The sequence below is a fragment of the Nothoprocta perdicaria genome, unplaced genomic scaffold (assembly GCF_003342845.1).
Source record: "Nothoprocta perdicaria isolate Ctin4 unplaced genomic scaffold, notPer1 scaffold_380, whole genome shotgun sequence".
NCBI classification, from domain to species: Eukaryota; Metazoa; Chordata; class Aves; order Tinamiformes; family Tinamidae; genus Nothoprocta; species Nothoprocta perdicaria.
In genome coordinates this window covers 180,900-206,051 of record NW_020455622.1, presented here as the reverse complement: position 1 = coordinate 206,051, position 25,152 = coordinate 180,900, and the positions used below count along the sequence as shown (strand labels likewise).

The window sequence follows — 25,152 nt, the reverse complement described above, 5'->3', positions numbered from 1 at the left end:
ACATCTCCAGTAGCACAAATGAATCCTGGAGAGGTTTCTGAGAAATACAAACCACGTGATGGATCCCTTTGCTTTTTTTCCTACGAAGATGTAAGGGAACAGTCCTTTACCCCCAAATTGCAATCAGGTGCAGGGAAAAAAACTCCCCCGTATAATCACAGAACTTTCAACCTTAGCTTTTTGATAGAAGGCTTTTAGGTGAAATTCTGCACTGTGGTATGTTGTTGGGTTTATATCTATATCTCTATAAAATATATATACATATGTGTACATATATACACATACACACATACATATATATATATATATTCCCCCTACCCTATGTTATCCCTCTTTGTTAGCAGGGAGGAGGGAAAATGTCAACATCAGGCTATTGCAGAGGTCTGTCACATTTATTTTTCTCCTCCCCGGAGCACTTAGGTGATTGGTTTTGGTCCATACGCCAGTAGTTAACAGTGACTTGCAGGACTCGCTGTGAGCCCAGGCTATTCTGGGAAGACGTCCCAGCCTATATGTGAAGGGTGACTTCTCTTCATTGGATAGATATGTGTTGCAAATTCTTTTGGTAGTTTCAAGACATTTCCCAGTGGCAGCACAAGTAAATGGATCCAAACAAACTGGAACCTTTGAGCAAATCCCTCTGTGTTGCTACTGTTTTATGCTGTGTTATTATCATGAGACTTGCACAGAAAATGACTGCTCTATTTCCATAGGAAAGCCTTCAGAAAAAAAAAAAAAAGAAAAAAGAAAAAAAGAAAAATCTGACGTCTTGTCCTATGTGAGATAAGGAAAGTCAAACTGTATGTTTATTAAGGGAAAAAAAACAAAAAAACAAAAAAACAAAAAACTGAAACTGAAACAAACCAAAAAGAAAGAAAGAACTCAAGGGAGACTCTGTAGGAACAGTGAAGTAGTGCATAAGTCCAGGCTTTCTCCCCTCTATTTTGCTGCCAGCACCACTTCTGTCTGTTAGTTTGTCTTGTTAAGGTGCTTCAGGTCCTGTACGGTCTTCAAGCTAAGTGGCAACCCCAAGTTCTGCTCTGTGCGTTGCTACCCCTCCCAAACCATGCTGGCCATCCAGGCAGGTGCTCCTCCCATGGGCCCACAGAAGCGGTTGCACCACTGCTCTTCAGCACTCATCTTCCTGGTATATTTGTTCATCCAGTTCCTGGGATTCAAGGTGCTCAAGACGATCTGTTCGGCCACTCATAATCTCATCTGGGGTCTTCATGAACCTAAAAACAAGAGAGAAAAATGGATTTCTCTGTGGTCTCTGCTCTTCCTTTCATAAACATGCTGAGGTCCCTGAGCTCTGCATCACCCAAATTACTGCATCTTCCCAGTGACTTAGTAGTTACTGCCTTTCCCCTAGCCTCATGGTGTCTTTTCTCCTTCTCACCTGAGAAGGCAATCAAGAAAAATAAAAAGCATTTATTCCTAGCCCTTTTTTGAATTTGAACTGAAACACACAGTACCACCCAGGGATTGATATTCACTATCTTTTTCCCCTCATTTTCATTGCTGTGGCTAAGATGACAATATGCCACATGCCCACTCATGCAGGCTGACTATAGAAATGTTAAGGACCTTTTCTGCTCAAAGCAAGAGCAGTTTTGTGGTGTGGAGAGACAGAAGGTTACCTCTTTTTTTTGTCTTTTTTTCAGTCTTGTGCTTTGTATGTGAGTGAAGAGGAATAGAAACACCAAAGGAAGAGGGGTGGCAAAAGGCAAGGGCTAAGTCAGAACAAGTTCTGGGAAATAGAAAGCCTCTAGAGGAAAAGCTTTTGGGCTGGCCTTAACTGTAAGAAAGAACCTGTGAGCAAAGGCCATCTCCTGTTACGTGATTCTAGACAAGTGTAATTGTAATAAGTAATTGTCCTTCATAAATGAATGCCACAGCTCCCAGTACTAACGTCTTGATGCAGTTTATCTGCAGGGGACTGGAAACAGAAACCACTTCTGGGGGGACATGGCAATGATCAGAAATGGAAGGACATCCACCAGGCTTCCAGGCTGCAGCCTTGATCTTTGCCAGTGGCCTTTCTGGTACGTCTGCGCAGAAATAGCATTGACAAGCTCTGCTTTTCCTTTCTAAATATGACAGTGTAGGAAATGAGACAGGCACTGTAGGAACAAAATCCTAGCTGGCACACGAATCACCTTCCTAACTCGTGAGTGCTTCTGCAAAATTTCGGATGAAAATGACGGATGCACTGCAGGATTTCACAGTCTTTTGTCAATGATGTCCTGGATATCACCAAACAGGACCAAATATGTCGGTTCAGAGCAGTTGCTTTTACTTCAGGCTGACCACATACTCAGTATCCTTGTCCCAGTGAAAACAAAACTGCCAGATACCTTGTTACTTGTGCTGACCCAGAAAAATGACTGCTGAAATTAATGGGTAAGACTTGCCTTATCTCTGCATTTCGGGGGTTATAACGCTTAGGGCTTTCAGGCTGAAGTCTGAAAAAAATGGAGTCTCTCCACAAATGCCTATCACTGCCTGGAACTGACCTTTTGCCACTGCTTCTAATTTTGGAAATCATGTGCACATATGTATTTAGAAAAAAAAAATGGCTATGATGACTCACTGCTGTGTCACTCCAATTTGTGTTCTGGAAGAACCCTGCTGATAAAAATGGTGTTGTGCTGGTGAAAAAGCTCACATGCAGACATGGTGAATCAATCCTTGCATTTACAGTGAAAACTCCCCAAAGCCTGGAGGTCAGACATGCCCTGGTTTGAACCCCACACTCATGTAGCTGATCTTGCATGAGGATGAAATGAAAAAAGAGAGTGATCCCACCGTGCTGCCTACCTACTATCTGCTCTGTTTCCTAAAACACAGGAAAGGGGGAAATGGGCTGGTGTGAACTCCATGGCAGCACTTGGAGTATTTTTTCTGGTCTGTCTTTTAAATCATGTCAAAGAACCCACAACAAGAATATGTTTAGTAGCATTGGAATAAATCCTCCCCCTCCCCACGAAAAAAAACCAAACCAAACAAAAAACAAAAAACAACAATAACAAAAAAAACCCACATGCTAATGAATTAAAGAGTCGCTCTGACCTCTTTTGTTGCAGATGGCTTTCAGCCGCCCTATCGGAGATCCTTCTCTGACTGTTTTACTAAAAGCTCTGTACAGATATTTGTGAAAGGCAACTGCCTACATGCTACTAACACAGTTACATTTCTTATTATTTCTTTGTTTGTGAGAAATAGCCAAGAAAGGCACACTAAGGGGTTGATTTTGTGCAGCTGTTCCTCTTCTCTTCAGATATAAACAGGACTAAGAATACCTCAATAACTTTTTAATGGGTAATTACCAAAAATGTTTTGTCCCCCAACTCTTCCCCCCAGTTTCTAAAGGAAATGAGGCTCATGTGCACATGCTTTATTATCCCTTGCGACCTTTGAATGTGTGTGTCAATTTGGGACAAAACTGAGAGGAAAAAAAAAAAAAGAGTTTTCAAGAGTGTAATGTTTTTCTACTGTTTTGAGAAAATGGTAGCCTGGTTAAGGAAAGAGAGTCCTCTCTAAAAAAGAGAGGTTGTTTGTACTGCCATCAAATGAAAAGCTCCAAGATAAGTGCACTCATCACTAGGCAATGCAGAATTCCCCCCAAAGCACAGTCCCAAGGAATCGAGACACCCAAGTCTCCCCAAAGCACAAGCCCATACGAATGCAGACACCCTTAGTCCTGCTGCTTGTGGAGCAACTTCATTTTAAATTTTCCACACGAAAACTTTCCACTTCATAGAATCATAAAATCCTTAAGGTTGGAAGGGACCTTTAGAGATCATCTAGTTCAACCCCCCTGCACACGCAGGGTCACACGCAGGGCTGCATCCAAGCAGGTTTTAAAGATCTCCTGAGAAGGAGACTCCACAACCTTCATTTTAATTTTCCAATTAAAATTACTTAATTGATTTTGTCTGTGAATCCTTTCCTTCACCCGCTTCTCTTGTTCAGTTAAAAAAAAAAAATCACACAAACAAGACATTCCACAGAAACCTTTTCGGCTGTAGATAGTCTGAATGTTAATGCAGCTCTGTTATGCCATTTATAAAAACAAACTCCAATACTCTCTTCCTACTGGTATCATTTCCAAGAACATTAGTAGATCCAGACCACTGACATCAAAGCAGTTCTTTGGTCTGAGTTCAATGCTCTGCGGATTAGACTCCTGCACTAAGCTTCACTGCTCTTGTCTGAACAGACCTAGGGCGTTCTCCCTCAATGGCTCTGCCAGGTTATTATGTACAATAACTCTCTGCTTCACTCTGTTTAGGGGCTTAGTTCTAAATTATTGGTCTTACAATCCACTCAGATGCTTCATATTTTATGAAGGGTTCTTGTAAGTTCCCTTTCTCTTCCTCAAAATAGGGTTTCTTCAAGCCCCATGGCTGCACCCCTGAAGACATGTTCATCAGCACTTTTTCTTCTGAGATGTAGTTGAGGGAATATCTGATCTCTGCATAGTTTCCAGCTGTGTCTGATGTGAACTGGGAGTGGGTTTCCCAGCCGTCTGGCTGAGATCATGAACTATGCAGTAAAGGTCTTTTACAACATTGCAGCCCGCTGAAGCCAGTAGAAAGACTTTCTTTGACTACACTCATCACTGACACATGTCTACAGTTTTGTAAACTGGTGCAGCTGCAGTGGGAAAGCACTGCCCTGGACAGCTTTTGTAAATACTTGCCCACTATTAATTGTGTGTTGTGTAGTAAAGTACCATAGACACCAATCCATCCTGCAGCTTCAGAACTGTCCAAAAAAAAAAAAAAAAAAAAATTACCTGAACAAAAGCCTTTGTCCTGGCTCCTTCCGGATAATATTTAGTTTGTAGTAGTGGCGTAGGGCTCTGGACATTTTCTCATAGGTCATATTTGTTCTGTTCTGTTTTTTTCAAAAGAAAAGGAAAAAGCATGGTGAGATAATTCCATTAAACTTTCTAAGCCCCGCTAGGAGCTGCAGAACTATCACAGTTAGCTAAAATAACCAAGTCAGTTCAAGAAATGACATGTTCTGTTCTTCTCCAGCTTTCAGGCCCATCCTGTCCCTCCAGCCCTCAACAGGGAAACTGAATGGATCTTTTCACATAGAGCAATTTAAGCAAGAATATCTACCAAAAATTCCCAGTGAGGTTTTTTCTATATTTTCTTGGATCACACATAACAGAAGGCTTTATCAGCCACAGAAGGAGACATTAAAAGGAGGAAGATGCTCACACCACGTAGTGGTGACACCTCTTGTATGAGCAAAAGAACAGTAGCTAATAGACTGCATCTGTCAGCAATCCCTGTTGAGAACTCTGTTCCTCTGGGATTCTCCTCCATTAAACAGTTAATGCTTACAGAGCACTGCAGAGAGTGACAGCCTGTTTCTCCTCTCATTATACTGGTATAAATCAGGAAGTCCATTGGGTTGTACCTCTGCTTCCCTGAGCATCCCCTTCCCTTCGGGAACTGCTGACTTCCAAGTGCTACAGCCAGAACATTGCAGGGTGACTGAAGTATGGCCTTACTTCGGCTGTGGGTGGCACAAGGCAGCAGTGATTGGCACTGGCAGGGCTGTATGGGGGAAGCCTCTGTAGTAATCAATTGATTTGGGGCAGTGGGACCAGTCCCTTAGGAAGATCATTCTTCTGGTATAGAGTGTATGGGATGCTATACTGACAAAGAAATCTGCAGCATAGAGACAAGTATCCTGGCAAGGCTGTGTTTGCAGGATTATAAAGCTGCCTCACTGCCACGGGCAAAACAAGCCAAACTAGCAGAAGCATGCTTTTGCTCTGAAAACATCCATGTTAGCAGCTTAGCTTGGCACAGCTCTCTCAGTCCAGGATCAGGCAGAAGTCTGCAGTGTTGACCTGGCTTTACATTAACCAAGACTGATCTATCTCTCTAAAATGCCCCTTAAGAATAGACCTTCTCTGTTTGCTGCAAACTCGAGACCTCTGCTAAGAGAGGCCCTGGAAACAGTTATGGTGCTTCAATACAAGAATGATGGTATTTTCTTTGCAACAACCCAGTCTTCACTCATTTGGAACCCTCCTGAAATAGGATGTGTGCAATTTCTGGCTCTTGTGCATTAAAAGGTTAGTGTTGTTTCCCAAGTGACTAGCAATATGAAATTGCTTCTGACTGAGACACCCAACCTGAGACATGATGATATGGCCTGATTGTCATGGCCGGAGGTGGAGGAAGGGGTAAGTTCAGACATCTCCATTGCAAGAGTGATAATCCAAGACAGACTCAGAGCAGGATCAACTACAGCATTGTCCAGTCAGGTTTTGATCAGCCAGTTTTTAGTCCACCTCTCTGTTCACTTACCTAGTACAAACTTCATTAGTTTGTCTATGACAATATTATGGTAGATAATGTCAAAAGCTGTACTGAAATCAGGAAAAACAGCACCCAGTGTTTGTCCCTCAACCACTGAGCTAGTCATTTCATCACAGATGGCTACCAGGTTGATCAAGCATGACTTCCCCTTTCCCTGATGCTGACTGCTCATGACATATATATATACAGTCAGTCCCAAACTGCAAATAGGACTTCTCTTAATCAATAACTGCTTTAAAGTAAATGAAGCAGGATCATCCTCTTATAAAGAAATCCTACATCATCTGGTGTCTATCAATAGGCAATATTTGCTTCTTTGCAAAATTTGAATGTTGGTACAGAAATGAACACAGAAAGCAAGCTCCCTTTGATATATACTGCAGCTCCTCATAGACCACATCTAACCAGAACATTCCTAGCATCGTATTCCAGGAAGAAGTAAGATTCCTTGAGAGAGAAGGACTGTTACTTCTTGTCTTTCTTGTAACTTTATCATTAAATGTGTTTAAAACTAAGTGTCTTTAAACTGAACAAACAGGTGCTTTATATAAATGATAAGCTTGAGTACTTGAGGCTGTATGCTTTCTATTTCTAATGTGTATGGAATGAAAAATTACAGCTTTTCAAAAGTACTTTATATGTATGTGCTCTTTTACTTTTTTTCTGTTTATAAGTGAACCCTCTGATGTTAAAAGGTGATGTGCCATGGGAGGAAAATCCCATTGCTCTCTTACCTTGTGGTTTCCCCACAGACGGGCCAGCCCGTTGGGATCCACTATCCGAAATATTTTGGATTCCTTATCTTCCCATCGGATGAAGTTCTCGTACCGGCTGTCAGAAAGCAGCTGATAAACATAATCCCAAAGCAACCTACAGTCTGTCAAGAGAAAAGTAAAAAAAAAAAAAAATGAATTTCTCCTTGGTATTAATTCTGGGAACCTTTGGGTGGACATGGAGGGAAATGAGAGTCAGCGTCAGGGCTGAAATAGCTGGTACAACTTGCAATACAAAACTCCTGATTGGTATTGGTTAATATTTGCAAAATATAATGAACTATACAGCCTCTTCTAAGGAATCCTAGTCCTTCTGATACTTTACGAAGTCACAAACCACATGAAATGACTTACAGATCTTAATTGTGTGTTTTTTGTGGTACAGATGCACATAAAACTACCACAGTTGACCCTGACACTGTTGTTGGCTCTTTTAGTAGGGAAATCAAGAATTCTGCAGCCCTCTCTCCTTGCTTGAGACAGTCCTGACAATTCCTTTCTAGCAGAAGTGGTCTGAAGCATGGGCAATGTTATGCCTATCATGTCTAACAGATGAGTCCTTGTGATATAAGACTGACACCTCCTATCATTTTTACGTTTTCTTTTTGCTTTAAGGTTTCTGAAAGAGAAAATCAAGTGTTATGATTACTTGAGGGGTACTGAGAGGCTAAATGCTTTCTGTTTTGATAACTGAATTTAAAATTCCTCCCGGCACACAGTGTTTAGATTGTAAATTAAAGGTCTAACAGATACTTTGCCCTTAGTTTACTGTTTTTCAGTTTCATGGCACTCACTTGAGACCAGGGAAGCCAAGAGCTTGCAATGTGTGTATGCAACGTGCAGCACAGTAATGGTCAACTATGAAATATGAAAGTAAATTCCACAGGGGAATTTCTGCTGCTGTCAGAAACTACAGAATTTTTACAGCTCAGCTGTCCAGAATCCAAAGATGATCATATAGCTACTTTTTACTTTGAAAGCAAAAGCCAGTCTCTGAGCGGGAGTGTGCAAATACAAAGCATGTGGCTGTTATAAATTAAATGCTGTAACATCAAACTGGTGTTTCCAGCTCCCCACGCAGCTTTGGGCACAAGTGACTTCCACTGGACTACACAAGAGATCTGTAGAAGTTAATTCTCTTAAACATGCACGCGTTTGAAAAAATATGTCTTTTCTACACTTTTCTACACTTCATCTGTAAGGAACACGAGAAAGGGGATTCTGCTCTTTTATTGGTTTGTTTCTTAAATATTGTGGGAGGTGGCTCACAGTACAGTAGTAAGGGCCCATATATGTGGATCCTTGGACTCACATATGCACATCCACCTACAATTCTTTCCTGAGTTCTGTAGACTGTACAGAAGAGAGACTGTATAGGAAAAAAAATGCAAGAATCTTAATTTATTGTTTCTTTTCTTTTTTTTCCCTACTTTTTTTTCCATTTCACTATTTTTGACTCTCCAGAGCACACTTTTCAATTTGATGAGAGTTAGAAACACTGGTGCATTCTGATAACTAACAGGGTGTTTTTCTCCTCTATGTAATCTGTGCTAAATTGAATGACTTAATCTGCATAGTCTCGGTCAATGGTTCATTTTGAATTTACTGTTTCAGGTTTACTGTTTTAGGTCAGCTTTAGATCATCTTCTTAAAGAACTCCATGCTTTGCTATTGTCCAGCTCTTTATTACCAACACTGTAAAGGTGACGTGATTCTTGAAGGACAGCTGTGACTCATTCACCACGGCACCATCAGTATTGGTGGTTCCCATATGGCATGCCATCATATGGGAAATATTTTTAATCTGCTAAATGGACTCTATGCATGTGCACACAGAAAGTACACTCCACCTTTGGGGAAGAACTGGAGAGCCGGGTAACTGCTGCCCATTAATTCCAGAGTTTCATTTTAAGGTGTCAGAAAAAGTGTTTTGGCTGAACGCCGTATGAAATCAGTGGGAGAGGAATTAAGTAATTTCTGTAAACTCCACATTGACTCTGAATACTCTCCCCATAGCCCATTTCCTAGGACTATTTCAGTCAGTTGTATGGGAATGACTCTTGTGGTCAAGTTGACAAGCTCCACACAAGGCTAAAAACTTGTGGTAGGCTTTGACTCCATATGATCTGTAAGAGATGTCTGTCTTTGAACAGGATAGAATGGTTTCAAAGTGGGAAACATTCACTTAACTGGAATCAGTCAGTGGAAAACAGAAATTATTTGGTGAAGGTAGGAATTTTTTAGAAACCTAAGGGAAGAGAGGAAGGATGTATGGGTTTGTTGTTGAACCAGTGTTCTCAGACTATCCTGAAAGTTCACTGAAGTGTTGCTTGGCCCCATCAGGAGAGCATTCCATGAAGTTCCCTCCTTATCAGTCATTTGGTTTTGATTCTGCCCCTATTGCTGGTCCTTGAAGGGGGTTACTTCCCTGGAGCTGCTAGAGGGCTGCTCTTCTTACAGCAGGTCTCCCTCTGTCTGGATTTTTACAAACCAGAGGCAAATGAATGTCAGACTCTGTTATATTCCTGAACACATAACCCGAGGTAGATAGCCTCCGATTACAGTAACTTACAGCTAATATTTGCAGTTCTGTTGAGATATGACCAGCTCTAAACTTTACTTTCATCTCTTTATTTGCAAGATGTAGTATTGTTTATAATCAGTAGTGTATTGCTGTAACTCTACTCCAGAAGAATTTCCTGATGCATAAAATCCAAAATTTGCTGAATGGAAGATCAAACTCCTAAAGTCCTCTATATGGCAGCCCCTAGAGGAGTTTTAAGAAGCTGACTTTTCTTTGAAAGCTGACTCGAGTTGTACATGCTATGTATATTGTGCTATGCCAGGGCTGTTCACCTAAGCAAGGCTAGCAAGTAAATCCTAGTCTGTCATAATGGCTTTAGCTGTTTTTCGTTAGTTTCACAATTACAAACCCACACTCACTGTGTCTCCCCTTAGAAAAGAAAAAAAAAAAAAAACACCCCACATAGAAAAACAGCCCAAAACAGCCCAAAATGTCTATATGGAAAATTACTGGACTAACAACAGAGCTTCAGACTCTGAGAAGAGGTAACACTCAAGTGCAGATTTGCTTTTGATTGCTGACTTCATTTTTAGAATGGATTCTGGCTAAGCTTGAATATAAATATTCTTCAAATGAAGAGAACTTAGATTTGCATCTTGAGATCTTCACCAGAAAGTCCCCATCCCACATTCTAACTTGAGTTGCTCAGACTTGCAAAGGTATTTAGTAGGCTGGTGGAATTTGCTAAAAATGCCCAGGTATCTTACGTCTCTAAATAGGTCAAAAATAATTTACTTTAGTTTAAAGCCAATCTTCTCAGCTCTTAAGACAAGTTAGAATCTAGTCTTCACTAGAGCTGCACTTGTCAAACAGCAGGATTTAGATATATGACTGAATTTCAATAACTTACTCAGTTGGCATGCATCAACTCAACTGTGGTAACTATGTCTTAGGCCACTGCACATATGAACAGAGAAGCAGCTATTAAATAATCTGCCATTTTCAGGCCAGTAGAGATCGTCTTTATCAGCACAGTAAAGATTACAACTCAAAGACAATCTAATGGTTTTTACCTAATGTCATGAATTTGGGGCCAATCTGAATGCAGCCTATGAGATTAAAGCTACAAAAAGGCAATGGCAGAAAATACTGCAGAAGGGAGCTTCTCCACTGAGAAATGAGACAACTCCACAGAAGGCTGCTGAAGATAATACAGAAAGTTGCATCCTTGAGGAAGGTCAAATTGCTAAATGTATTTTTGGGGAGGATGGAGAAATTGAGAGAGGGACTTGTATGTGGATGGTTGTTTTCTAAATGCAAATTGCTTGTTTGAGGAAAGTCTGGATGATATTAATGACTCCATAAAGACTAAATCACTTGCTTTGGCAGTCAGAAGACCTCCAAAGGAGTGGACACATAAGTGACCAACTATTATTATTATTATTATTATTATTATTATTATTATTATTATTATTATTATTATTATTATTATTATTAATTTTTAAGTGAATTCAGATGGCTCAACTTCATAAAGTCCAATACTTAACAACTTAACAGAACATTTTTGGAGAAAGATGTGACTGAGATGCTTTAAGGCAATGCAACATCAAATAACCCAGCCAAAGCAGGAAGATGGTTAGCTGCTCCAGCAATGAGGCAAGCCTCCTGAAAGCAGGTGAGACACAGGAATGTCCCACCATTTCCTCAGCTCTATTCTTGGGTAAGACTGGAGTTACGTAGTTGTCCAGGGAAACAGGGCATACTATATCTTCAAACAGAGGGGCTTGGCTACAGCTTTCTTCCTGTGGTTAATGCTCTTAGAGGGATTTTTGTATTAACACGTAAGTTAGTGATAAGATGTAGAGAACTTAGCTAGCTCTCAAACATGCCTTGTAAAACTGTGCAAGGAACATGCCTCCTACATGTGGAAGGGGCAGCAGTCTCAGACTCCTGCTAGTAACAACCATGTATCGTACAGTCCCAAATTTTGCACAGCTAGAAAAATACTTGGGGGTTACCTGCCTCTTCATAGCTCCTGGCAACTGCCCATCTGCCAGGGCTGACACTGGGCACAGGAAAAACAGGCAGCTCAACAAACCTGCTGAGGGTTAAGGAAAGGAGGCAAGAAAAGAGTTTTGAATTTGAGGAGCGGGAATAAACCTTTCTTATAAAGGGCTGTTGCTGATTTTAATCCCCTGTGGGAGCAGCCCGCCTGCCTCCTTTGCTGTCGTTTCAACCCTGCTTTCATGTGGCAGGATTGCCAAAGCCTCAGCCACTCCTCCTTGGCACGGTGAGGCTCCATTTCTCTTCTGTGGATGAAAAGCTCTGTTCACTGCACACATTTACAGCACTTCTTTGGTAATGTTATGAAACAGAAGAATGTAATAGTTGTTAGGAAACCCTTGTGATAACTGAACAGACAATAAGCAAAAGCAAATTATAGATTATTCGTTTCAAATACCCTCTAAGTCTATAGTCACAGCCTGCTGAATAAACACCTAAATCAGCACTGGAATATAAATACTTCCTGAAGACTGTGTCACATATATCCTTATACCTGAACACCATCTCAGACTCCTCTATAAATTCAGCATTACAAACTTGAGGTTCCTAAATTGGCCAGTCACTAAGAAAGGACTTCTCTACCATCATTTTGCTGAGGTAGATCCCTGTCTGGTGGTCCTAGTTAAGCGAGGTAATTCTTAATCTGTGCTCCCTTGGAATACATAATGCTCTTTATAGGTGTGTGTGTGTGTGTGTGTGTATATATATATATATATATATATAAATGAGATAAAAATCTCTTTTGTTCAGAAGATAAGATTCTCCTGTACCATGGTATTTTCTAGAAGACACACTACATCTGAGATCTCTATTGTTTAAATAAGACTTATGGCCCAAAAGCAGAACTAGCTCTCTTCATATACTACCAAAATCCTCTCTGTCTTAACCACAGAAATGTTTCACAGGACCCACCCACATCTTGCACTTAGGATCATTACATAAAATGCATTAAATCTGCCTGACAACTGGCTTGGAACTAGCATGGCTTCACAAAGAAAGAGTTCATGCCAAAGAAACTTTGTCATACTCCCTCTGCCATCAACTAAGGACTTACCCCTTGCTGAGTAGGTTAGTATAAAATTGCTCCAGCATGATATCATTTTACTTAAATGATTCTGTGATTTCAACCAGATGAAGAGCTCTCCCAAGCTCAGGCCCCCTTTTTTTACAAGGTAGCTTCTGCTTTGACTGCATTTATTCGCAGTAAAGCAAGTGTAATGCAAACTCATTCACAACTAAGGCTAATTAACAGAACTTCTCCAGAAGTTCTTTAGTATCCTGGTTTCCACAAGCAAACATGGAGTGTGGTAGGACAGTTAATGTAGTGATACTCATGGTATTCAGGGGGAGGCCCAGGATGTGATCACCTCTTTGTCCAGGAAGGACAGTAAATTTCTCAGATGAGGACACTACTTTACGGCATCTGATTTTTTTTTTTTTTTTAACTAAAGACAGAATGAAGAAATCTTAAAGGTTAATGGCCATTCTCTTGTATGGGAAAAAAAAAAAAAGAAAAAAAGACAACTGTTGAGCCCTGAATTGGTTTAGGTTTGCTGTGGAGATGAGTTCTAACTGCATTGTAACCACATACTAAAATGTGCAACAGAGCTTTCTGGAAAAGCTGATTGGGCCTTGAGGCTATTCAACTGCTGCTATAGGAAGCTCATCAGGATGGCTGATACTGTATTTTGTTTCAAGGGTATGTCAAGAACAACTCAGTTAACTAACTTGCTCTCACAAATGGCGAGGGAGGAAAAATGAAAATGGTGCAAATGAGAGGGAGTAAACATATCTGAGGATGATCATTCAATTAACTCATTTACTTTTGCTGAAAGCCTTTTCCGTAACAAAAACAAGACAAAAGAAAACAAAAACAAAAACAAAAAGCAAGGTGGGGCAGCACGCTCAGAAATACTCCAGCAAAATCCAGCTTCAGTATCTGTTTTTACAATATACTTATTTCGGAAGACAGAACTACAAAACCAAACAAAACCAAACAACCTCCCCTCCCCCAACCCTAAGGAAATCTCAGGATTCAAGGGTTAAATGGCTCTTAGTCCTGCTTGTCCCCCGATGGCAACCTGTGCCCAGGGGAAAGGTGTTTCTTTGCCTTGAATGTCAGCAGCTGGTAGGAGCAAGATGCGAGGCTGCAGTGGTAAAGCCAGTGTTTCTAGGTGGATAAACCTCTTGACAGAGCTCTTTGTTCAGTTCAGTAAATCCAAGCTGGGGCCGAGGAAAGAGGTAGCCAGATCATACAGTACAACAGTTGTACATGGCCCTCGACTGCGGAGCGGGAGGTCGGGACAGAAGAGAACAGAAACCTGAGGCTGCTATGCTGTGAACCATGCTGCCATGATGTTGTGGAGACTATGGAGGAAGGTGGCACCAACCTTTGTCTTTCGCACTAAAAATGGGTGAGGGAAGGTTCATGCACCCTGCATGTGGTTGTAGAAATGAGTGCTCAGATCACAATGGATGGCCCAATGGATGGGCCAGGGACTGGGAGTGGACAGATGAAAGTTTAACTCACACTGAAGATTAACGAAGGGCAGAAAGGTAATTGCAGCCATGATCTCTGTTTTTGTTTGGCAAGTGAAGATTTTTTCCCCTTCATGTTCCCCTGTCCCTTCCACACCAAACAGACAGGAATTTCCAGTGTTAGTTTCAATAATTCTTCTCCTGTTTCATCTCACTAGGAGACAGCACTTTTTCCTTTATGTTGCTAAAAATGCTACCTCTGATCATCCTGCAGCTTTTCCTCATCTTTACTGCTCGTGAGGGGCAATCATTAGGAAAAGGAGAGACTAAACCTGTGACTGTTTGCATGCATCTGAATTTCCTCCTAAAAACATCTGACATCTTGTTTGACATCAGAAAATTGGCCAAACAATTTAATGGAGCACTGTGGAAGATTTAAGGGACACAGCTTTTTATTCTGTTATTCTTTAAAAAGTGGGAAAAAGGAGAATGACTTTACTACAGTAAGGGTATTCTCAAACAAGGTAGTAATTCTTGAGCTCGTAACATGAGAAGCTTCAGTGTTTTCTATCACAAGCTCACTTTACCACTTGGTTTCAGATGCATTCATGATGCATCTGAACTGTGTTTTTTTTTTCTTCAACAGCAGAAAATCGCTGTCCTCACGAGAGTGCACTCTCCTGTCTGCAGGAGGCTCCTGACCCACTTCTGTGCTCCATGAAGAAGCCCAGAGCTCCTTCTGAGAGCCTGCCTGGAGGATGTGCTCCTGAGGTGGTCTCATGAAGTGCCCTATCCCACATGCTCCCAGGAAGCCTCACCTGAAAGAAAATCTCCACAAGCTGTAGAGATGCAACTTCTGCTAGCCTCTTACGGAAAAGTAAAATGTGATCAGCCTGTCTTGGGGTTAAATCTCCACATTTAGACATGGTCATTCTTTCTTCTTCTCCTTCCCTCAACAAAAATGCAAAACAAATATATTTGCTGAAACTTTCCCTACGCTTGGATTTGTACCAATTTAAAGGTGTGAATTTGAGTTAATGAACACTTTTCTATGACATTTCTAGCAAACTAGTGTTAAAACTAGACTTAAATAAACTCATCAATTCTTAAATAAGCCTATCTATTTTGGAGAGAATAAAGTGAACGGTCAAAGCTGTGATGTATTTTCCTGGTTTAACTAAGAGGATTCAAAGTGATGCAAGTTTGCTTTGCTTTTGCTACGGAATCTGCAATTCCAGTTCTGTAAAACCAGCAAAAGGTGTTACTAGCTGCTAGTATGTTATGGAATAACCTAATAACATAGGAATAATGGACTGATCAGATGGTGTCTACTGATGGTTTACTGCATACTTTCATTTTGCTATGCAGTGTACCTCTCTATTTCCCATTCTGCTCCTGACAAGTGGTGGAACTCTTAAAAACACCTTTCACCTTTGTATGTCCTTCCTTCCCTTATATTTACCTTGTCTGTTTGGACAGTAAACTCCTTGGGGCAGGTACTGTAGCACAATAAAGCCTATAGATACTACTGTACTGCAAACACTAATGGAATGGGAAGCTCCATCTTTTATGTGACAGCTAGCAATACTAGCTGCTGTAAAACCTTTAACTCCTAAGTTGTGCTTAGCTGTTGTTTCCTCCTCCTCTCCCTTTTACTGTACAGGCATAACTTTTCTCTGCATCTTCTCCAACCATTCCTCCCTAACATCCCAGTAGATGTCATTGTACAATAACTGCTTCTGACTAGCTAATTTGTACAGGAAAGAAAATAAACTGTTGTGGTGTAACTCTAATCATGCAGAGGATTTTGCTGATGCGTCAGCTAAAAAAAATTACACTACAACTTCACACAGAGGTAAATGCCACACTGAAAAATATAAAAGAGTAAATGTGGACTCTGGAACTCAGGTCCTAGTAGCTAAGTTGAGGAGAAACTGATCACCAAGTTGCCTGTGCTTTGAAGTGCAGTGAATTGCAATGTTTAAACTTGCAAAATCTAGTGTTACTGATCTAGTAGCTCAATGATATGAATTTGTTTTTTGTTTATCTTCCTTTTAAACAAGCCTTCTAACTCAACTCCAAAGCAAAAATATGAGTACAAGTTGATTTCGATGCTATATAAACACTTGGTCTGAGAAAATTCACTCACCTAACTCTTCCTATCTTTTTCCCTCCTATGTAAGCTGATGAGAGGTGATTAAGTTTGTTAGACAATGGTGAAGGAGAATCCCTAATCCTGTTGCTCCCTACCTTTCTCCTCATCCCCACGCTCAGAGCACGCACATGGCCTACAACCATCATAAGCAATACTACTTTGTAGGTTTTACTAGAATATGAGTCATTCATAGCTGATGTGGACTCAGTAAGGGACTACATTTTCATTTTGGCAACCAGATTGCTTTTGTTGGGAAGTGGCTTACTTGTGTCTTACTTCAAGCTGTGGGGTTCACGCTGTGTCTCTCTATTCTCCACACTTGCCACACATTGAGAAACTAAGGCAGGGATAAGCAAGTCCAAAGTGGAGCTGGAGATATATGTTTCATGATTTTGGCAGGGTAAGAATCTCACATGGCCTCTTTCCTACAGCAGTCAATAGTTCTACAGTCCAAACCAAAACAGTAGTAGACAACGTGTCTCTGAACAGTTTAAACATTACCTGGTTTTTCCTCAGGCTCCTGAGGGGGAAGAAACAAATCTGGCAGCTTGTGAAGCTAAATAGAGCCTAGTTGCTAAGGTAACCCAGCTGATAAGAACAGTATACTAATAGACAACAACAGGCGGGAGAGACTCACCTGCCTTTTATATATATTTTTTCCCAAGCTCAGAGCAAAATCAAAAGCAATTCTCAAGGTGGGGCTCTGTAGAGGAAAAGCTACACTTGTCCTTCCAAACTACCTGTACAAGTTAGACAGGCCTGCACTCTGACTTTTCCGGGGTGAACGGTGATCTCAATGGATTTTATTGAGTTCCAACTCCAAGAGGACACTGAGCCCTTAAGGGGAGTCCAGCTACACCTGCCATTGCTCCCTGGCACCTTGCCTTTCCCCCTACACAGTCATTCCTCTAGTAGATGTGCTTGGGGAGTGGCAGTGCTACAGTAAAAGCAATATAACCTGCATCCTCAAGGGTCACAGCCAGTGTTGCTGTGGATTAGTGAACTAGCTTTTCAGTCCCAGAGAACCAAGACAGAATATAACCCTGGGAGCTGGAACTTTGAGGGGCGTGGTTGGCCAAAGGAGAAACATTCAGACCTAAATTAGTGGGTTTTGAGTGACCGAATCAAAAGTGGGGTAACTTATGCCACAAAATTAATTCCAATGGTTCTAAGCCAAAATCAGGGTGACTGATGTTAAAAAGAAACCCAGCAGTCAGGCAATCCCTTAACTGCCCCTTGAAATGTCTTCCTTTAGGCAAGTTACACGTTGATTGTCAGAGTTAAGATGTGAGTTCCTATTTTCTCCAGCTTGCAACTGAGGTGGACTTGGATACCTGAGAAAAGGCACTTCTGAAACTTAAACATAGCCTTGTGGTGGAAACCTGCCCTGACTGAAGTAAATAATGGTGCTCCCAAGGAAATCAGTGGGCAAAGAATTTCGGCATGGCTGCAAGGAGGATTTCTTGGGACTGTGGTTGGCCATGGGTGTTGTGCATGCCGCAGCCATGACGCGCTCGGAACGCCTGCCAACGCAATAACCCTTGCCTCGCCTCGTACCTTGGGGAAGTACCTTTTATGAGATATCAAAGTCCTTAAATGTTTGATAACAAAAACCTCACAGTTAGAGGTGCATGGGGAGTGGAATTTCCATTTTGCAAACGAGCTAATTTCAAGTATTTCTCTTGACTGAAACTGCAACGGAGTAAAATAGTAGCTACGTCTCTTTTTTTCTTCCCACAGAGTGGAATCCTTTGAGACAATCTGTGAAGAACCAAGATGGCCTATGTAGAAAATCCAGAGCTGAATGTCATCCAGATGGAGTGCCTGCTTGCTAGTGTCCAAGTCTGGGGCTGACTACCAGCAAATGCTGTGGTTGCTTTGAATTAGAAGTTTCAGCAGGAAAAATTGCCCTTGTACTCCTCTGTTGAAAGTGCTGCAGAGGTATTTTTAGCCTTTTTAAAGCATGTCATAGCTATATTACTGCTGATACCGAGTCAGGAATTACAGACCTCACCTCGAGTATCTAAAGGGGATACAAGTGTGCCTTTGGATCATCCCAACACAATGACCTCTGGTTCTGACTAAGTTATGGAAAACAGACATGCCTACCATGTTGAGAAGACAGATATACCTGATATTGAACAACAACTATAACCATTGATGAATAATACATGGCACCTTAACAAGTAACATAGCTTATGCCTCTTATTTTGTCAGAAATGTGCAAAATAGCCTTACAGCAATAGAAAACAAGACCTTCAACTTGAAATTCTTTGCTCTAAAAGGTAAAGTGTCCTACCAGTAAAATTAATAATTTGAGAAATGGTATTATATAAAAATGTAGGAAAGATTAATCTGTCAATGAGCACAAGTCACTGTTTTGTCTGACAGGAAGTCAAACAAAAAGTCAGGCTCTACTGATCAACTTTCTGAAAACAGAGTATTTGTGGATAACAGCAATAACAGCAAGGGAAAGCACTGTTCTCCCTCTCAGCCCCAAATAATTGCATTGTGCTTTTAAAAACAGTGTTTATCTAAAATTAAAGAGGTTTGTGAGGCTGTAATGTATGTAAGTCCAGGAAGAATTCTGTTTTACAATTTAAAAGAGCTGAGTTGGGAATAAAACGTGTTTTCGTCTGCAGTCCATAGGGCTTCCATGATAGTTGTTTCTTATCAGCATTCCCATAGAATATTATCCGCTTGCAAACGGTTAAACCAACAGAAAGTCAAAGCTCTCTTCTCACGACTGTTAATAGATAAAGATTTAGGTCTACCATTGGACTACTGGTAAGGTTTTCATTACTTTACCGATCAGTTGTCTTCATCCATAAAATGGAAGTACTAACAGTGATTTTTAAAAAGCTTTTTTTTTTTTTTTTTAAATTAATTATAATTTTTAATTATTATTAATTATAGCATCTAAGGGGAGAATGTAAAGAAGATGGGACCAAACTCTTTTCAATGGTGGTCAGTGACAGGACAAAGGTTAAAGGGTATAAATTGAAATACAGGAAGTTTCATCTCCATATGAAGCTAATATGAACCTTTATTGTGAGGGTGACAGAGCCCTGGCACAGGCTGCCCAAGGAGGTTGTGGAGTCTCCTTCTCTGCAGGGCTTCCAAACCTGCCTGGACACCACCATGCTCTGGGTGTCCCTGCTTGAGCAGAGGGGTTGGACTAGATCATCTCTGGAGCTCCCTTCCAACCACAACCATTCTGTGTGATTCTGTGTATGTGTGTGTGAGGTATGGGGAAGTTTGTAGAAATGCTTTCCTTCTAGAAGGCCTAAGTGTGCTTGCTGCCACTGAATGCAACAGCACAGATACAGGACTTTACATTTGAAATATGAGCTGGTTTTGACCTAATCTGGGTTTTGTCACCTTTAAATAGGCTATAAGTCCTCTTGGCTGCAGTTGTGAAGCTTCTAGAATCCAACTAGAATAGCGTTAGTTTGCGCCTGTACAGCAAATGGGGCTTGTTTGTTTTTACAGTTAAAGGACATGGGGTACTGATGGAAGTAGGCTGGCAAATTTAGTACTTATCTAGCTAGCAATTGTGAGCTACCTAACTGCCCCAAACTGGTCCATGAAGTACTGCCCTCATTTGAACTGATTGTATGTGTAGGCCTCAGGATTTTTAGCATAGCATAAAATGATCTTTGAAATGGCACTGGTGGGACTAAGCACTGGACTGCAAATGAGGCTTATAAGCCTGCAACTTTAGCCTCTATAGAACACTTTAAATGGCTACATGTATCTACCAAGCAATTATGTTATGCCCAAACAAATTTAGGCTTGGGCACTGTTGTCCTACAAACAAACGAGGACAGACTGATGTATGGGTACTATTACACAGCTGGTGTCACTGGACACACTATACAATGTATACTGAAACCAAAGATTCCCAGTTATGTAGGGAAACTCCTGGATTTAAAATTAAAAACAAATACATATTTTTTCTATTCTTTCTGGTTTAGGCTTCATTTTTAGAGAACGCTCCCTCCCTAAAAAATAAGAACCTCTAATCTTTCTATAGTACTTTAAGGAAAGGGAATCTCCAGCGGTGCAACCATTCAAGGTATTCCCTGCCATAACACTAAGTGTATTTCTCAATTTGCTAAGATTAGTTTGGGCAATAAAAACAAAGGGAAAAGACAAATGTTGTTCAGATGAAAATGCTACAAGATTAATCTCTCTATTAGGTAAAAAAAATCACAGCCATTGTTGCAATTACTGTTTTGACTAGGTGGTTAAGAAATGTCCATTTTGAACATAAGGTGTTAAGTCTTAAGAAAACAGATCTTCCTCATGAAAACTGAGGCAGCACTCCATCTGTAGCAAACGTAAAGCACATAAGGACACAAATAAGGTGTTTTAAAATTCATGGTTGTGGATGTGCGATACCCCACACAAAGTGAGTACCATTTAAGTTTGCTGCTGACATGAATGTATTGAATGTTTTGGGTGTTTTGACTCGGAAAAGAAACTGTTTATTGGGGCTTTCAGCATATTTCTGAAGTGGTTGGATTCTCCCTTTCCCACTCCCAATCTATTTACAGTTCCCTTTCAAGTACAAAATAGATTTTCTGTAACCTCAGCTTCCTGATTCAGCTGTTATGATGTCAGTTATTTACGATAACAAAAGTGAGACAAGGTCTGTGGTTTGCGTGGGACAAAGGCAACCTTGTTTCCGTAAAAAGGGACAGTCCTAGTGGTGAGAAGCACAGGAGGGCCTACAAAGTAGGTCTCTGAGGTGAGATCTCACTAATCATGCCATCATCATAATTAAGGGTTTGCCACTGCATTTTCTCAAAGGCCTTTGCAGAAAGTGCTCTTCTTTCCATAGGACCGGACACCAGTGTGAATAGGACACTTGGACATACCTTGCAGGGGTAGTTTGGAGACTTCGGAAATTAAAAATCTTGAGAAAACAAATGGATATCTAATGGGTAGAAAGGTACTGAGTGTGAGGTCACAAGTTGTTCAATCCCAATTACACACTCTGTGGTCATAAGGAGGTCTCTCTACATCTTTGCTTACCTGTCGTGAAACACGTTTAATTCTACTTAACTGTCTAAACCACAGATGTGATGAAACTTGCAAAATGCCAGTAAATCTGAGGTCACAGAGTGGCAAAAGGAAATGAGAAATTATTAATATATGGCATGGTAAGTTATGAATGAGGAGCTTCAACCTCAATGTCGAGAGTGTCACCTACCTGCTATTCTTCCAATTGGCATTGTATGATCCTCAGGAGGGGAGACAGACACCATGATGTGGTTCATATAAGCTAACTCTTCCCGGTGGGACAGGTTGATTGGCTTTACCTCCCTGTGCAGCCCATCATCAGACAACCTTGATGGTTTGAAATCGGAGTGCCTGGGATTCAGTATCAAAGGATGCATGATAGGACTGGGCATCAGCTGGATGACCCTGGTGTTCTCCTGACGAGGGCTGGAAGGCTTTTGGAGCATTTCAGAAGGAGGTGGACAGTGGTTGTTTTCTATTGGGGACACTGAGAGAGGATAGGGCTCTTGGTGGTTGTTCTCCTGCTGATGCCTTGTCCCTGGCACCCTGTCAGCAGGAGAGAGGCGACGGATAGTGTTGTCCATAGGGGACTTCAGTGGCCGCTGATCGGGATCTGGTGACGGACGGTGATTGTTGGTGACAGGTGATCTAGAACGGTGCAATAGTTCAATGGTTGGGGGATTGTGGTGGACTGCTTCTGTGGATGGTCTTGAAGGCCTCTGGACAAAGGTATCTATGAAGAAAATATGAAAGATACAATTTGTCTCTGTCGTGATAAATCTGTTGGACCTAACTTTTCAAAAGGCACTCTGAATAAAGACTGATAGCTGGACTACCTGGGTATTGGTGTCAGCTTGGAAATGCTTTTGTTTGTGTGACTTACAGATCCTTTGAAAAAATGCTAGATATACGGAAATATTTATTACTATGCAGAAGGAAATCAGTACCTGGAAAACAAACCTTCCTCTGCCACCATATAATGATAGTTCGGGGGAAAATGCGGTAAGAGAAATTCTGTTTTGAGCAGTTGACTGGTACACACATGAGGAAAGTAAGGTCTGATCTAGATATACTAGTTTTGTTTCTTTGCAAGTGCTTCATAACATATCCTCTGCCACTCGTGTCTCTGTATGTATGATTCTTGTTACTGTACCACAATGAACATGGTAAGGTAGAGGGCGGAGATCTCTAGTAAAGTAAAGTGAAAATCAAGTGAATACTTGGCAGAGAGTTCTAGATGCTAGAAATTGGTGAAAACCAGAGAGGAACTTACCCTGATATCCAGACTATCTAGCAAAACCCAGTGGTAGGAAGCATTTTGTGGAAGACTAGCTAAATTCTACATACAGTCTTGACTGTAAGAGCAAGTAACATCTTCACAAGAATATTACATTTTGCTTTCAGTCTGAGCTGCCTATTGATGGGTTGTCCTACATAAACACATTTCTTCAGCAGCAGGACTTGTAGTATCACTTTTGCATGGACTTGTTTCTCTGGCCATGATCTTAAGAGATAGAAGAAGATCAAATCATGGCTCCAGATCTGTTTAATACAAACAGTGTAAACTTTCAGGAAAGCAAAGATCATCATTTTTGACTGGGAGAATTACTAACAAAGAGGAAACTACCACCAGTAGCAATGACTAATATTTTTTATCTAGAAAATAAAGATTAAATTTCAATGCTGTTGGTTGAAAGCCATCGGTGATAAGAGAAGGAAACTTTTGGGTACATGTCAACAACTGAAACAAGTAGCTGCCTATTTGTGGCTGCCTGTTTGCTCATTTTCCTCTGATCCTCCTAATGAAAAAAAAATCTCTTGCTCTCTGTCAAGGTAGTGATATACTTTGAAGATCCTGTTGAGGCAGACAGGCTCACAGCCTGTCCTGGAATCCATGCAGACAGCAAGAGAGGGATCAGCACTACCTATGAAAAGGTAACGCTGCAGTCCTAAGAAAATGCAGTGCCAGGCAGTGATGAAACATCTACCCAACAGGCTACTTGTCTATACAAGGAAGTTAAAGGCTGCCAGGAAAACTTGAATGTTTGGGCAGAAAATACATGACTCTGGAATACATACTGCACACACTGGTGGTCCCAGACAAAAATGAATTTGCAGACCTTTTTGAGGTACTCACAATGAAATATTTGGAGAAAATGAAACTCCAGTGCCACATATTATTCTAGTTTAAACCCAAATGGCTTCAGATGCAATATGGCCAGCTAATACATAATGGCCCAGATGATCACAGAAGAAGGATTAATCTACAGCTGCACCTTCGTGGCAGTCCTTTTTTCAAGTTTCCTTTCTTTGCTAGAATTGAAAGAAAGTGGGAAAAATTCATACCTATACCCTAGTTCGGCTGAAGATCCTACCTTCTACAGACCATCCAATACTATCACTGTCCGTTCAAATGCAGCATGCTCATTCTTGGCCTTTAAGTGCACACTAGAATACTACAGGGACTTTTCTTTTGTCCAATTTAGGCCTTGCTGTGCTTTCTCCAAACTGCCTGTACCCATTAGTTGGCTCTGAATAGCTCCAAAGAGAAGCACACCTATCTTTCTGCTCTCAATCAATGGTGATTCTGAATCAAGAGAAGTCCATACAGAGGGAACAGGCATTATGGAGCCCTTTTGTAAGCAACAAGATGAAGAACCAAAAATGGATGCACACCAAAGGTTACTTCCCTCCACGATCTTTTTCTTCGAGTGACTCTTTCAAATATCTATCCAAAAATCTCCCTCACCCCAAGGCCTAAGGCACTGTGTACCATATACTATTTAAATTTAGTTCCAGCTGTTCCACTGCCATGAATGGTTCTGAATGGAATAAAATCCTCATCAGATTAATTCCATGGGACACTGGATTACAGTAAATTGAGAACATATGGTATATCACTTCCTTCAGGAATATATGCACTCATCAGTCTGGCTCTTCATTCTAAGTGACCAACATTCATTTCTTGAAGGGAAATCTGTGAAAGGGAAAGTGTTCAGGAAAACTGCTGACCTATCTGGCCCATATGGGGATGGGTGGGGTTGCTTTCACCCTTGGGAGTGAGCAATCACATCAGAGCAGTGCTAATCCCAAAGATTGGCACTCTGCTTAACCATAAAAGAAGTGTTGGGAACTACAGAGTAAGCTTCCGATATGGCATCCCATCAAATGACTCAGTGCTGAGTAAGAAGAACCACTGGACATGTAGGATAATTCAGCCTCCATTGCTCATCCATCTATCTTGGAGATATCCTTATCCATTGCCAGCTGATTTGAAACAGTCAAATTCACTTTGCTTAAGCAAGTAAATGCCACCAGATGTAACTGTTCATCCCATCTCTTTTGGATTGACTAACTTAAAATGAAAGCATTCAAAAGTGGGACCATATACTAAGAAATGGACAAATGAGCCAGAAAAGGGAAATGGAAGAAGATCAATGGTATAAGGAAGAATTAAAAAAAACCCACCTGTGAAGTTCTAGCACTCAAAACTGTGCCACAGAAAAAAAAAATGACTCCTCTGTTACACTTGTGAGTTAGGTGGGGTTAAGTTCTCCCTCTCACATTCATTCTTCTATTTTATTAAGTTGAATTCTCTTGAGGGCAAATAGTAAACTTTACCATGCTAGTTTCTCTAAAGTGATGATGTGAAACAGGAAGAAGAAAGAATGTCAAAGTACATAAATAAATAAATTCACCTGCCTATAAATTCTTGGAATGGAAGTTTTCTGAGTCTGCAGCAGGCTAGCTGTCATCTTTGCCGACTGCTTATTTTGAAGC

At 40.9% G+C, this 25,152-nt stretch overlaps 1 protein-coding gene across 1 annotated transcript in view; it reads right to left on the bottom strand.

Moving 5' to 3' along the window:
• Positions 1-373: 373 nt before the first annotated feature.
• ETV6 (ETS variant 6) overlaps positions 374-25,152 on the bottom strand; it is an 86,777-nt gene continuing 61,998 nt past the window's right edge. The window contains exons 5-8 of the mRNA XM_026044772.1: positions 21,563-22,105; positions 7,085-7,227; positions 4,802-4,902; positions 374-1,235 (exon numbers count right to left, since the gene is read on the bottom strand). Of these exons, the coding sequence (XP_025900557.1) occupies positions 1,130-1,235; positions 4,802-4,902; positions 7,085-7,227; positions 21,563-22,105 (893 nt within the window). The 3' untranslated portion in view covers positions 374-1,129. The remainder of the gene's footprint in view (positions 1,236-4,801; positions 4,903-7,084; positions 7,228-21,562; positions 22,106-25,152) is intronic.